Raw genomic sequence first — 14,100 nt, 5'->3', positions numbered from 1 at the left:
AGTATTTGGGTAACGGATTCCAAGATACAATCCGAATTGCCAACAAATTTCCCCAAAAGAGATAAAATAAAGGCTAGTAATTGTTCCAAGGCAATCATGGATTCAGAAATTGGTTTTTCACATGCTTCCAGTGGACGGCAAATACCAGATAGATTAAGACCCGGGGTCCCGGAAGCGACTAACAAATCAGACATATCCTGATCGTTCAATGATGGGGTACTACTATACAACATTAGACCAGATGGGGTAGCACCCCCTGAAGATTTGATAGGGGCCAGGTACTCCATTTTTGCTATATCTACATACCGGCCGCAAAGTTCATGGTCAATAGATAATGCGGACAAATCACCACCCAACCTGTCCTTCAGCGGGGTTTGAGACATAGGTGGAAGATTCGTAGCTTCCCTCTCAAGTACTGAAGAAGTGAGTTTGCTCTCTCCATTCCCTTTGGAGAAAACAAGGGAAGAAGACACCACTGGCACAGGTTCTTGTGGTGCGGGCTGCGCAGAAGAAAGCGGCAGGCATGTGATAGCTTGCATATGGACCTCCTGTGCCGATGCGCAGGAGGCTTTTTTAGTAGACAGATTAGCGTTCTTAGGGGAGGGCAGATCCCAAAGCTCATACAGATGGCATTGACCCTTAAGGGGGGGATTGTTTACCGATTTATTTCTCGTGCGAGAAGTTTCATTATTTGCACCAGGCAAACCTCCCACTTCCCTTCCAGAACGCAATTTCTTAGACATCTTTTAGAAAATATGTCCCCAAAAATTATATTATAACAATGATTCTCCTCCGGATGAGTGAACACAAAATTAATACAATATACCACAATATTAAAAACAGTCCTGGAGATGCAACAAAGGCTGGCCGGGAATAAAGTCCGAGGAAGCTACCAGTCAATTTAGATAGATGATTACTTCCACGAACAGTCAGGCGTATTTCCCAATAGGAGAAAGGATAAGACACTTCAATAAAATATACAGTCGATGAAAATAACCGGGCCCAGCCCAGCCTACCTCGGCCACTGAGGGCCACAGAGGGCCCGCCCTTTGCCCGGGCTTAGCCCGGCGTCCCGCAAGCGTCCCGCTTAGCGTGGAGGGTGTGTCCTAAATAGGAGGAGCAAGGGGCGGGAAGAGGCTCCAGGTGCGCTCCGGTCTTCACGCGCTGAAGCCTGGGTCTCGCAGTCCCGGCCCCTGTCTAACAGCCTCAGATACGATCAATATAAATGCCGCTTATCTCCTTTTTCTCCGTAGATGCAGGCAGTATGAAGCCAAGCAGAGTCACGGCAAGCAAGAACAGCTGCAAGCGGCTCCCGCGGAGCGGGGGCCGCGAGCTGTAAGTAGTAGAGGCAGCGAATCAGGGTAGAGCAGGCAGCCAGCAAACAGGGCGGAGCAGGGGCGGGAAGAGACTCCAGGTGCGCTCCGGTCTTCACGCGCTGAAGCCTAGGTCTCGCAGTCCCGGCCCCTGTCTAACAGCCTCAGATACGATCAATATAAATGCCGCTTATCTCCTTTTTCTCCGTAGATGCAGGCAGTATGAAGCCAAGCAGAGTCACGGCAAGCAAGAACAGCTGCGAGCGGCTCCCGCGGAGCGGGGGCCGCGAGCTGTAAGTAGTAGAGGCAGCGAATCAGGGTAGAGCAGGCAGCCAGCAAACAGGGCGGAGCAGGGGCGGGAAGAGACTCCAGTTGCGCTCCGGTCTTCACGCGCTGAAGCCTGGGTCTCGCAGTCCCGGCCCCTGTCTAACAGCCTCAGATACGATCAATATAAATGCCGCTTATCTCCTTTTTCTCCGTAGATGCAGGCAGTATGAAGCCAAGCAGAGTCACGGCAAGCAAGAACAGCTGCGAGCGGCTCCCGCGGAGCGGGGGCCGCGAGCTGTAAGTAGTAGAGGCAGCGAATCAGGGTAGAGCAGGCAGCCAGCAAACAGGGCGGAGCAGGGGCGGGAAGAGACTCCAGGTGCGCTCCGGTCTTCACGCGCTGAAGCCTGGGTCTCGCAGTCCCGGCCCCTGTCTAACAGCCTCAGATACGATCAATATAAATGCCGCTTATCTCCTTTTTCTCCGTAGATGCAGGCAGTATGAAGCCAAGCAGAGTCACGGCAAGCAAGAACAGCTGCGAGCGGCACCCGCGGAGCGGGGGCCGCGAGCTGTAAGTAGTAGAGGCAGCGAATCAGGGTAGAGCAGGCAGCCAGCAAACAGGGCGGAGCAGGGGCGGGAAGAGACTCCAGGTGCGCTCCGGTCTTCACGCGCTGAAGCCTGGGTCTTGCAGTCCCGGCCCCTGTCTAACAGCCTCAGATACGATCAATATAAATGCCGCTTATCTCCTTTTTCTCCGTAGATGCAGGCAGTATGAAGCCAAGCAGAGTCACGGCAAGCAAGAACAGCAGCTCTCAGTTTCCAGGAGATGAGACAAGTCTGTACCTCCAGGAAACTGAAGCAGGGGTCTAACCCCACCATTCCCTTTCTGATAGGTCTCTTAGAGACATATGATGCCAGAAAGAATTCTCAGTTACATGAGAACATGCCAGCCTTAGAGGGAACCTCTGGGGATCCAGACCTCCCCAACACTGCTACAGCAGTTGAGGGAGAGGAGGATCAGGAGGAACTCTCTGGGGATGAGGTAGACAAAGGTCTTGAGGTAGTCAGAAGGCTAACCAGGGCCAACTTAGACTTACTTGGGCTAGGATCTGGGGGACCCCCAGTACTGACCCTGAGTAGGCCTAATCTTGGAGTTAGGAGAGATAGATCTCTTTCTAGGGACTCCAATAGATCTCTGCACTCTAATGCCTCTTCCCAGAGGAGGAGGAACTCTCCACAGAGGAGAGTGACTTCCCCTCAGAGAATAGAGCATGAAGCTAGGATGAGACAGGCTGCTCTGAGGATTGAAAGGGAAGAACTTGCCCTGGCCAAAGAAAAGCTTGCCTTTGCTAGAGAGCAGCAGATGAGTGGGCTAGCTCCCACTGGTGGCAGCAATCTCCCAAGAGATAGAGAGAAGGGTTTAGATACTAAACACCTGACTAAAATAGTGCCCCCCTTTAAGCAAGGGGATGATATCCAGAAATGGATGGCTGCTTTGGAGAGGGCCTGCACTGTGCAGTGCATTCCCCGAAGTCAGTGGGCAGCTATACTGTGGCTCTCCTTTGATGGTAAAGGTAGAGATAAGCTCCTCACTACAAGAGTGGAGGATGCTAATGATTACCAGGTCCTGAAAAATGCACTGATTGATGGGTTTGGTTTAACCACTGAGCAGTACAGGTTGCTGTTCAGAGACACCCAGAAAACTCAGTCTCAGGACTGGTCTGACTTTGTGGATTGTGCCACTAAGGCTTTGGAGGGCTGGTTGCTGGGTAGCAAGGTTACAAATTACACAGGATTGTATAATCTTATGATGGGAGAACACATTTTGAACAATTGTCAGAACCAGTTGTTGCACCAGCACCTTGTTGATTCAGATCTGACCTCTCCCCAAGAATTGGGAAAGAAGGCAGACAAATGGGTCAGGACAAGGCTCAAGCAGAACCAGAACCAGAACCAGGGTGGTCAGAAGAAAGCAGACCAGAAGGGTAATGCAAAGAATGAGCAAAATGACCAGAAGTCTTCACCAGGTCCCCAACAAACCAAAGAGGGTGGGGGTCAGGCTTCCCAGAAGAAGAAGACTCAAGAAGGCCAGTCAAAGAGGTGGTGCCAGTACTGCAAAAGTAAGTCTCACTTGTTTAGTGAGTGCACCAAAAGAGGAGGACAAACTCCTGCCACTACAGCCCCTAAGGCAACTGCACCCCCTAGTACAGTCAGTAGTGGTAGTGTACCTCCCAAGGCATTAGTTGGGTTAACCTTGGGTACTGAGGGGTCTGACAACCTAGTTGGCACACTCACTCAGGCTGTCCTTGTCTGTAAAGGGGATATAGATATGTCCCCTGAGATAAGTCCCAATACTTTGGGCAAATACAGGCAGACACCTTTGATTAATGGCAAAATGGCTCAGGTCTATAGGGACACTTGTGCCAGTGTCACCATGGTGACACCTAACTTTGTGGACCCTGGACAGATCATGCCAGGTACTGATTTCCTGGTGACCAATGCCAGCAATGTCACTACTAGTCATAGTGTGGCAATTGTGGCTTTCTCCTGGGGTGGAGTGAAGGGACAAAAGAAAGTTGTAGTCAGTTCAGACCTCCCAGTGGATTGTTTGTTGGGCAATGATTTGGAGTCATCACAATGGTCAGAAGTGGAGCAGAGGACTCACATGGAAATGTTAGGCTTGCCAGCACATGTGCTTGCTGTGACTAGGTCACAGGCCAGAAGATGCCCCACTGAACAGGTGCTGGATCCTGAAATTATGGACCAGACATCTTCCAAGAAGAAGAGCAGTAAGGGTAAGGCTTTGCCTTCCCCCTTGCCCCAGGTTGAGGATCAAGTCTCTGAGGAGGCTGATCTGAGAGAGCTGAGGGAAACTGAGCCTAAAGAGCTTGAACTTGATCAAGTTGAGTTTCTGGGCTCAGGGGGACCCTCCAGAGCAGACCTGGGGAAGGCACAGTTAGACTGCCCTTCCCTTGAACCCCTCAGACAGCAGGCTGCTGCTGAGGCTGCAGGGAATGCCACAGGTGCCCACAGGGTATACTGGGAAGATGGACTCCTGTACTCTGAGTCAAGAGACCCCAAGCCTGGTGCAACCAGGAGGCTGGTCATCCCCTTGTCTCTGAGAGGTTTCCTTCTCACCTTGGCCCATGAGATTCCCCTTGCAGGTCATTTAGGTCAGACAAAGACTTGGGACAGGCTTCTCTCACACTTTCACTGGCCCCATATGAATGAGAATACCAAGGAGTTTTGTCGCTCCTGTGTCACTTGCCAAGCCAGTGGTAAGTCAGGTGGCACAACAAAGGCCCCCCTCATACCACTACCTGTGGTGGGGGTTCCCTTTGAAAGAGTGGGGATTGACATTGTTGGTCCAATGGAACCCCAGACAGCATCAGGGCACAAGTTTATACTGGTGGTAGTGGATCATGCCACCAGGTATCCTGAAGCTATTCCACTTAGGACCACTACAGCACCTGTAGTGGCAAGGGCCCTAGTTGGAGTGTTCTCCAGAGTGGGCTTCCCTAAGGAGGTTGTTTCTGACAGAGGTACAAACTTCATGTCAGGATATCTGACTGCAATGTGGAAGGAGTGTGGTGTGAACTACAAGTTCACCACACCCTACCACCCACAATGCAATGGGCTTGTTGAGAGATTCAACCGGACCCTCAAAGGGATGATTCATGGGCTACCTGAAACTCTTAGGAGAAGATGGGATGTCCTGATCCCCTGCCTCTTGTTTGCTTACAGAGAGGTCCCACAGAAGGGGGTTGGCTACAGCCCTTTTGAGCTTCTGTATGGGCATCCTGTAAGAGGACCCCTGTGTTTGGTGAAGGAAGGATGGGAGAGACCTCTCAAAAAGCCTGCAACCAACATAGTGGACTATGTACTTGGTCTCCGCTCCAGGATGGCTGAGTATATGGAGAAGGCATCTAAAAACCTGGAGGCCAGCCAAGAACTTCAAAAAGCTTGGCATGACCAAAAGGCTGTTCTGACTGTGTACCAGCCAGGACAGAATGTGTGGGTGCTGGAGCCAGTGGCCCCAGCAGCTCTGAAAGACAAATGGTCTGGGCCCCACACCATCATTGAGCAAAAGGGAGAGGTTACCTACTTGGTGGACCTTGGAACTCCCAGGAGCCCTCTCAGAGTGCTCCATGTAAACAGGCTCAAGGCATATGTTGACAGGAAGGACATGAGCTTGCTCATGGCCACAGATGAGGGACAGGAGGAAGAGAGTGACCCTCTCCCAGACCTGCTCACTCAGAATCCTGATGATGGATCAGTTGATGGTGTTGTCTTTTGTGGCAGCCTCACTGAACATCAGCAACAGGATTGCAGGCAAGTTCTGCAATCCTTCAGACATATGTTCTCTCTGACACCCAGCCAAACTGATTGGTGTACCCATGATGTTGACACTGGAGACAGTCTGCCTGTCAAGAGTAAAATCTACAGACAGCCTGATCATGTTAGAGACTGCATCAAAACTGAAGTGCAGAAAATGTTGGAGCTGGGAGTCATTGAGCCCTCAGATAGCCCTTGGGCTAGCCCAGTAGTTCTAGTGCCAAAGCCTCACACCCAGGGGGGTAAGAAAGAGATGAGGTTTTGCGTAGACTACAGAGGCCTCAATGCAGTCACAAAGACTGATGCACACCCAATACCAAGAGCAGATGAACTTATAGATAAATTGGCTTCTGCCAACTTCTTAAGTACATTTGATTGGACAGCTGGGTATTGGCAAATCAGGTTAGCTGAGGAGGCCAAACCCAAGACAGCATTTTCTACCCCTGGTGGGCATTATCAGTTTGTGGTAATGCCCTTTGGTTTGAAAAATGCACCTGCCACCTTCCAAAGGTTGGTGAATCAAGTCCTCACTGGGCTGGATGACTTCTGTGCAGCATATCTTGATGATATTGCTGTCTTTAGCTCCACCTGGGAGGATCACCTGGTCCACCTGAGGAAAGTGTTAGAGGCTCTGCAAAAGGCAGGCCTCACTATCAAGGCCACACAGTGCCAGATAGGGCAGACACAGGTTGTATACCTGGGCCACCTTGTAGGTGGAGGCCAGGTTCAGCCACTGGAGAGTAAGATACAGGCCATCAAGGACTGGACTCCTCCAATCACCCAGACTCAAGTTCGAGCTTTCTTGGGCCTGACTGGGTACTATAGGAAGTTTGTCAGAAATTATGGGTCCATAGTGACCCCTCTTAATGACCTGACAAGCAAAAAGATGCCAAAGAAAGTTCAGTGGACAGCAAGCTGTCAGAAAGCATTCAATGACCTAAAGCAGGCCATGTGCACAGCACCTATCCTAAAGAGTCCGGATTACTCCAAGCCATTCATTGTCCAAACAGATGCTTCTGAGTTGGGTGTGGGGGCTGTTCTGTCTCAACTGAATTTTGATGGTAATGATCAGCCTATTGCTTTCATTAGTAGAAGGTTGACACCCAGAGAGAAAAATTGGTCAGCTATTGAGAGTGAGGCCTTTGCTGTGGTTTGGGCCCTGAAGAAGCTGAGGGCCTACTTGTTTGGCACTCACTTCACCATTCAGACCGACCAGAAGCCCCTCTTGTGGCTAAATCAGATGAAGGGTGAAAACCCCAAACTGCTTAGGTGGTCCATTCCCCTACAGGGGATGGATTTTACAGTGGAGCATAGACCTGGTACTGATCACAGCAATGCGGATGGGCTCTCCAGGTATTTCCACTTAGAGCAAGAAGACTCACCTGGTCAAGGTTAGTTTATTGTCCCAAAGTTTGGGGGGGGTCATGTAGGAGAGTAGGGTCTGCAATCCTATGATCACCCAGATTTTTGCTTTTTGCTGCACTAGTTTACGACTTTCCCTGGCTGTGGGCCTGCTAATCAGACCCACAGCCTAGCTGTTCTCTCTATCCAAATTGTACTCAGGTACTGAATTGGCACTGGGCCCTCTCCAAGTCCCTGTACCCAGGGCTGAGGTGCACCCAGAAGTCTCCCAGGGGCTGAAGCATGTATTGTGCCACCCCTGGACTGACTAACTAAACTGACACAACTGGCTGCACGACAGCTGGGGCAAGGTGGTGTACTCACCCTTTGCTTTAGATATAGTATACCTATATCTAACCCTAAAATGGACACACAGATCTCCTATCAGTCACTCCTATGGCAGACCTTAACAATCCTGAAGGCAGAGTGCTTGGAATCGTGTGAGATGGTGCTCTGGCATGAGCTGAGCCTGTCTGCGGCTTTCGGGATCTATCCCTTAGCCGTTTCCATGATATCGCATACCATATACTCTTAAGTGCATTATAATCCTCGCGGTTATATGCCAACTCTGGTATCGCTTTATCAAAACATGTCGAGTAAGGTGTCATACGAATTGGAATACTAACCCCTCGCCAATTCTGGCGACGGGGTTAGCATTCCACCCTTCTAGAGGGACACGGCATGTATGTAACCCCTAACCCCGGTTAAAGTCAAACAGAGCCTCAGCTCCACAAAATGGATGCTGCCACCGAGACACAAGTCTGCCCTCCTGCTGCTGGGAGTCCTCCCAGAGCAGGAGATGAGGACAAAGGGTTTCCTGCCAGGGGCGGTGCCAGCACCGTCCCAGACAGGATTTTGTGTATCCTAGGTAGGCAGGGCTTCAGAGGAAGGTGACTGCAAGTGGCACCCCGGTGCTCACTATGCATAGGCCGGCTTGAACCAGTTCCAGGGACACTCCAGACCCTGAGCTGGGGAAAAGCCCGCCAAGGAAGTGGGTGTAACCACCCCCTCCTGGTCCCACCCATAGGGCAGGACTTAGTCGCGTGCCAGCCCCCTTTTCCCAGATAAAGGTAGGAGCAGGCCCCCTTCCAAATTAGATCATCTTTGGAATCAAGACACGACTTTCTACGAAAGGACTTCAAGATTTCCTTCTTCAAGATTCTCCCTTGTGGCTAAGGAGTAGTCACCCTGCATCCGCAGGCACCATCGCAAGAACACTGCGGTCTGCTGTAAGTCCTTCCTCCGGAATCCGACTACCCAGCTCGACAAGACCCGGCTTCCCTGGCACCTCCGACCTCTACTCACCTCTACAGCCAAGCTGAGAACCGTGAGTGCGACGAGACCTCAAGGGACCGACTATTGCCAAGACTGCACGACTTCTGCACAGCCAGCCCGCCGAGTAATTTCCTGGTGAGTGCTTTGGGGTCCGAGAAGCCCCGACCCTGAGCAGCTCCAGCACCGAAGATCAGCCCCCCAGCATCTCCACGATCGGCGTGGGGCCCTTCTGCTTTTTGCTGCTCACCGCGTTGTTTGGCTACTAGCCCGCTGGCTTGTGGCCTTCTGAACGACGCCCGACGACATCACTGCTGCTGGTCTGGTTGCTCCAGACTGGCCCTTGCTCCCTTCCCAAAGAGGAGCACCCCGGACCCTCCTGGTCCACTCAAGACGCCATTTTGAGTCCACCGCGTGGGCTTGAATTAGCAAAGGCTTGTTGCCCAATCCTGGGTAACTTCGACGCCGACAGCTTCATCCATCGTGGGACAGCTCGCCTCTCCATCCTGGTCGCCGACAACGCCTCCTGGTCCGTGAGATCTGCAGAGCCAGCGTCGCCCACTCACCTAGTCGAGGTGACTACCATCCGGTGCCCTCCTGGTGCCCACTGACTACTGGCTAGTAGTCACGAACTTGGTCCCCTCTGCTTTCAGGTGTCATCCATCTTCCAGATCCAGGCTTGGATCACTTCGAACTATCTTCACTGGTCGCCTGCCAGCATCTTTCTTCCAGGCTCCTGGTCCGGCAACGAGGACTCCCGACATCTTTTGAGACCTATGCAGCTGCAGCCCCTGGGCTAGGTAACTTCGGCATTTTGGTGCCCCAGCATAGCCTCACTATCCAAGGGTCAGGATCCACTGTCGTTTTCTCCCTACCAGGTCGGGTTCGCCCGTGAACACTAACTTTAGCGTTACTAGCTTCCATAGACTTTGTCCCGCATCCCGCGTGAGAGTGCACACTCTGCACCCGAGTCCCCTAGGCCTCCTAGAAGTAATCTAACGATTCCATAGTCAAGTCCTAGCGATTCCAAAGCCTATTAGTACTGTACTTACCTGCTAGTAATTTCGCATTCCACTTTTAGAGTATATGGTTTTTCGTGCCCCTCGGGCATTTGTATATACTGTGCTAACTTAAGTATTTTCGTAAGAGTTTTGTTGTGTGCCTAGCACCCTGTCCTCATAAAGAGTACAGGGTTGTTGTGATTCTAATAAATACACTGTTTATTTTCATAACACTTGTGTGGTGTCCTTTCACTGGGTGTTCAAGGGGTAATGTGATGGTAAAACAGCTGGCTTAACACGCCCTCTAGAGTCTTAGCCTTAGACTGCTCGTATCCATGCTACTAGGATAGCTGGTCTATAAGGTTGACTTACAACCAATCATCAATAAGGGTTGTTTGGACTGATATATAGTGATCACTAGAATAGTGAGCACTGCACATCAGGCCAACTTCTCACTGAAAGGATTTTATTCTCGCTTCTTCCTCGTAGAGAAAAATTCAGGAGTGTGCCGGCCAATTTTGGATCTGCGCAAGCTCAACATATACCTGAAGAAACAGAGTTTTTGCATGGTAACACTAACAGATATTCTGAATTGTCTCAACAAAGGGGACTTTATGGCTTCTCTGGACCTGAAAGATGCCTACTTCCACATCCCTATCCATCCAAAACACCGCAAATACCTGAGGTTTGCAGTGGCTTGCGTCCACTTTCAATTCAAGGTGCTCCCATTCGGCCTGAAATCAGCACCGAGGATATTTACCAAATGTTTAGCCCCAGTAGCGGCCATGCTGAGATCACAGGGAATGCAAGTTTTCCCGTACCTCGACGACTGGCTCCTAAAAGGGCCATCGAAGAACTCCACAAAGGAAGCGGTCAAGAGTTCCCTCTCTCTGTTCTCCAATCTGGGACTGACCCTCAATGCAAACAAATCTCAGCTCCAACCCAGACAGGAATTAACCTTTCTGGGAGCGGTATTGGACACACGCCAGTGCAAGGCGTTCTTGATTCAAGAGCGGCAAACCAAACTGTTAAACCTGGCAAAACAAATATTTGCAAGTAGGTCTCTTTCGGTCCGAGCATTTGCTTCCCTTCTAGGGATGTGCTCATCTGCAATCAGTCTCATCCCCATGGCGAGACTCAGAATGAGGCCGCTGCAGGAAGAATTACATCGGCAGTGGAAACAAGCGACCGGGTCGTTCGACGACCTCATAAAAGTAACATCCAAGATGAAGCAAGCCCTTCTTTGGTGGTCGAAGAGACACAATTTGTCACCAGGCCTCACATTTCTCCACGACATACCAGAGTTCACCCTGACGACAGATGCTTCCATGGAAGGTTGGGGAGGTCACATCCAGGACCTTCAGATTCAAGGGCGGTGGTCTCATCAGTATCAGCAGAAACATATCAACAGCCTGGAGCTGAGAGCCATTTTTCTGTCCCTGCAAGCCTTCCTTCCACGGATTGCGAATTCGTCAGTCCTGGTGCGCACGGACAACACCACCAGCATGTATTATATAAACAAACAAGGGGGAACAAAATCTCTCTCCCTCTCGCTGGAAGCTCAAGAGATGTGGGAGTGGGTCATACACCACGGCATATCCCTCAGAGCAGAACATGTCCAAGGTGTCCAGAACTCTCTAGCCGACAACCTCAGCAGGACTTTCACAGGCTGTCACGAATGGGAACTCGAGCAATATCAAGTGGAGAGAATCTTTCAAACGTGGGGAACACCAACTCTGGATCTGTTTGCCACGCAGCAGAACCGCAAATGCCTGTTTTACGCCAGCAGGTTTCCTCAACAGGGATCAAGGGGAAATGTCCTTTTAATGAGATGGTCCGGAATATTTGCATACGCTTATCCTCCAAACCCGCTCATTCCGAAGATACTGCAAAAGATGAAGAGAGAACATTGCACTCTCATCCTCATTGCTCCCCATTGGCCAAGACAGTATTGGTTTCAAGAACTCCTTCAGCTCTCCCATCAGCCTCCACTTCGTCTCAAACCGACAGTGTCAATGTTAACAAGAGAGGGAGGCCAGATCTGACAACCGGATCCTCAATCGCTGCACTTGCACGCCTGGCTCCTGACTTCCTAGAGTTCAAGGATCTTAATATCTCCTCAGATTGCAGGGCGATTTTATCACAAGCCCGTGCGCAAAGTACAATCAGGACATATCGTTTTAAGTGGAAGGGATTCTGTTCCTGGTGTGCAGAAAATAATGTTCATCCACTCCAAGCTCCACCTGTGGACATCCTTCCTTATTTACTGTCTTTAGCTAAAGCAGGTCTGGTTTTCTCATCCATTGAGGTGCATCTGGCTGCAATATCAAGATTCAGGAAGAGTTCCAACAAACCATCTTTATGTTCATCATCATTGGTCAAACAGTTCCTTAAAGGGTTATTCCGAGCATTTCCTCCAGTTCGGCCCCCCCCTCTGGAATGGGACCTCAATGTTGTTCTATCCCAACTGTTAAAGAGTCCTTTTGAACCCATTCACAGGGCGGAGCTGAAGTTTTTAACTTGGAAAGTGGCTATTCTACTAGCTCTTACTTCAGCCCGTAGAGTCAGTGAGATACAAGCCTTCACGATTACACATCCTTTCTTACAATTCTCTAGAGACTTTGTGACGCTTAGAACTAATCCAAAGTTTATCCCAAAGGTGCCGACCCAATTCCACATCAATCAGCCTGTCAAGATCAAAACTTTTTTCCCGGATCCTAAAACTCCGGCAGAAAAGGGTATTACATTCCTTAGATGTGAAACGGTGCCTTAAGTTTTACCTTCAAAAAACAAAGGACATATGCAAATCTAGTCAACTTTTTGTTGCTTATGGTCAAGCCACCTTGGGTCAAGCTGTAACAAAGGCGACTATAGCTAGATGGTTGTCATCTACAATTCTCTTCTGTCACGAAAAAGCTAACAAACCTTAAACAAGAAAGGTTAAAGCACATTCCACCAGAACGATGTCAGCGTCGACGGCCCTTTTCGCTGGAGTGACGCTGGAGAACCTTTGCCGAGCTGCTACGTGGAAAAGTGTGCACACTTTTACGAAGCACTAGTGTCTGCAGTCGGCAATGCATGATGACACAGCTGTTGGGGAAGCGGTGCTGCGGCATCTCCTTCACTAAGGTTGAATTTTTTATAGTCTTTTTCTTCATACTTTGACTGTTTTAAGAATACGTATTTCATTATAATGTTCTAATATTTTCAAATGCTGTCCTAGTCTATAATGTACTATATGAAGGTTTTTTAATGCATATGTTATGTTAACATGTTTGTGCTCTATAACCATCAAGGTTGTGTGGGGATAGATACGTTTTATTTTGTCTCCCACCTTCCTCTAACGACAGACATGATGTCACTGCTTGCTACTCTGATTCAGGCATGTGAATCTATGAAAGATACCCCAATACTGGATAAGAAAACAAGTTACTTACCTGTAACTACAGTTATCCAGTATTGGTATCTTTCATAGATTCACATGCACCCACCCACCTCCCCGGCAGGGCAGTTCTTTTTATGGATACTTACTTCTCACTTGTGCTGGGAAAATCTGAGGAGAACTGCCTGGGCTGGGAAGGTTCTAGAGGGTGAGGACAGCTGATTGGCTGAGGCTACTTTTTCAGGTCTTTTTACATAATGAGGTAGATAGGCTGCTAAGTTTTGGGCCTAGTTAAGCCTTTTAGTCTTTTCCAGCCTACTACAAGAAATGTTTAGGCACTGCTATTGTATATATTTTTACCGTGGGACTCCCGCCTCGACGACGGGGAATGATTCAGGCATGTGAATCTATGAAAGATACCAATACTGGATAACTGTAGTTACAGGTAAGTAACTTGTTTTCTTCTGCCAACAGGCTACAGCTTCACCCTTCAAATGTTTCATGTAGTTAGCTAAGGAAAGATACAAAGAACCGCCACGACCAGCAGATAAAAACTAATTCACAATATTTTTCTGTTTTACAATGACAAAAATGTGTGCACATGTATTTGTCATATATGTTTTAAAGGCTAACAGATAGCAATACGCAAATAATGTAAAGCGCATTTTTAATTTGTTAATTAGCTTTCTCAGTGACAATTGTTTGACAACGTATTTGCAGTTGTGCAGAATGGTATTGGCGCACAAAAACACAGGACCTTATAAGGGTCTAAAGACTCATCACCAGAACCAACATTGTGAAATAAAGTAACTTTATCTGTCCCATTCCGTTGATAAATATGTATTTACACATATGGATATAAATTTGTTTTTTGTTTGTTTTAAAGGAGAGACGAAAGTTTGGGCCTCTAGGCTGGAATATTCCATATGAATTTAACTCAGCTGATTTCACTTCCAGTGTTCAGTTTGTGCAGAATCATCTTGATGAAATTGATCCAAAGAAAGTGAGTGTTTTAATGTCTGTTTATCCACACTTGTCAACTGTTATATCGTACTTCCTCCAGGTTTTGCTATGCTCTCTGGGCAAACATGATATTTTTGCATAGCATCAAATGTGTAAAGTTAGGCTTCCA

At 49.1% G+C, this 14,100-nt stretch overlaps 1 protein-coding gene across 6 annotated transcripts in view; it reads left to right on the top strand.

The window, feature by feature from the left end:
• The window catches only part of DNAH8 (dynein axonemal heavy chain 8), a 10,041,960-nt gene that overhangs the window by 9,289,289 nt on the left and 738,571 nt on the right, over nt 1-14,100 (top strand). For all 6 annotated transcript variants that reach the window (XM_078647354.1, XM_078647353.1, XM_078647356.1 and 3 more), the window contains one exon: nt 13,855-13,971. In XM_078647354.1, the coding sequence (XP_078503480.1) occupies nt 13,855-13,971 (117 nt within the window). The remainder of the gene's footprint in view (nt 1-13,854; nt 13,972-14,100) is intronic.

The sequence above is a fragment of the Lissotriton helveticus genome, chromosome 6 (assembly GCF_964261635.1).
Source record: "Lissotriton helveticus chromosome 6, aLisHel1.1, whole genome shotgun sequence".
NCBI lineage: Eukaryota > Metazoa > Chordata > Amphibia > Caudata > Salamandridae > Lissotriton > Lissotriton helveticus.
This window is presented reverse-complemented; position numbering and strand designations above follow the sequence as displayed.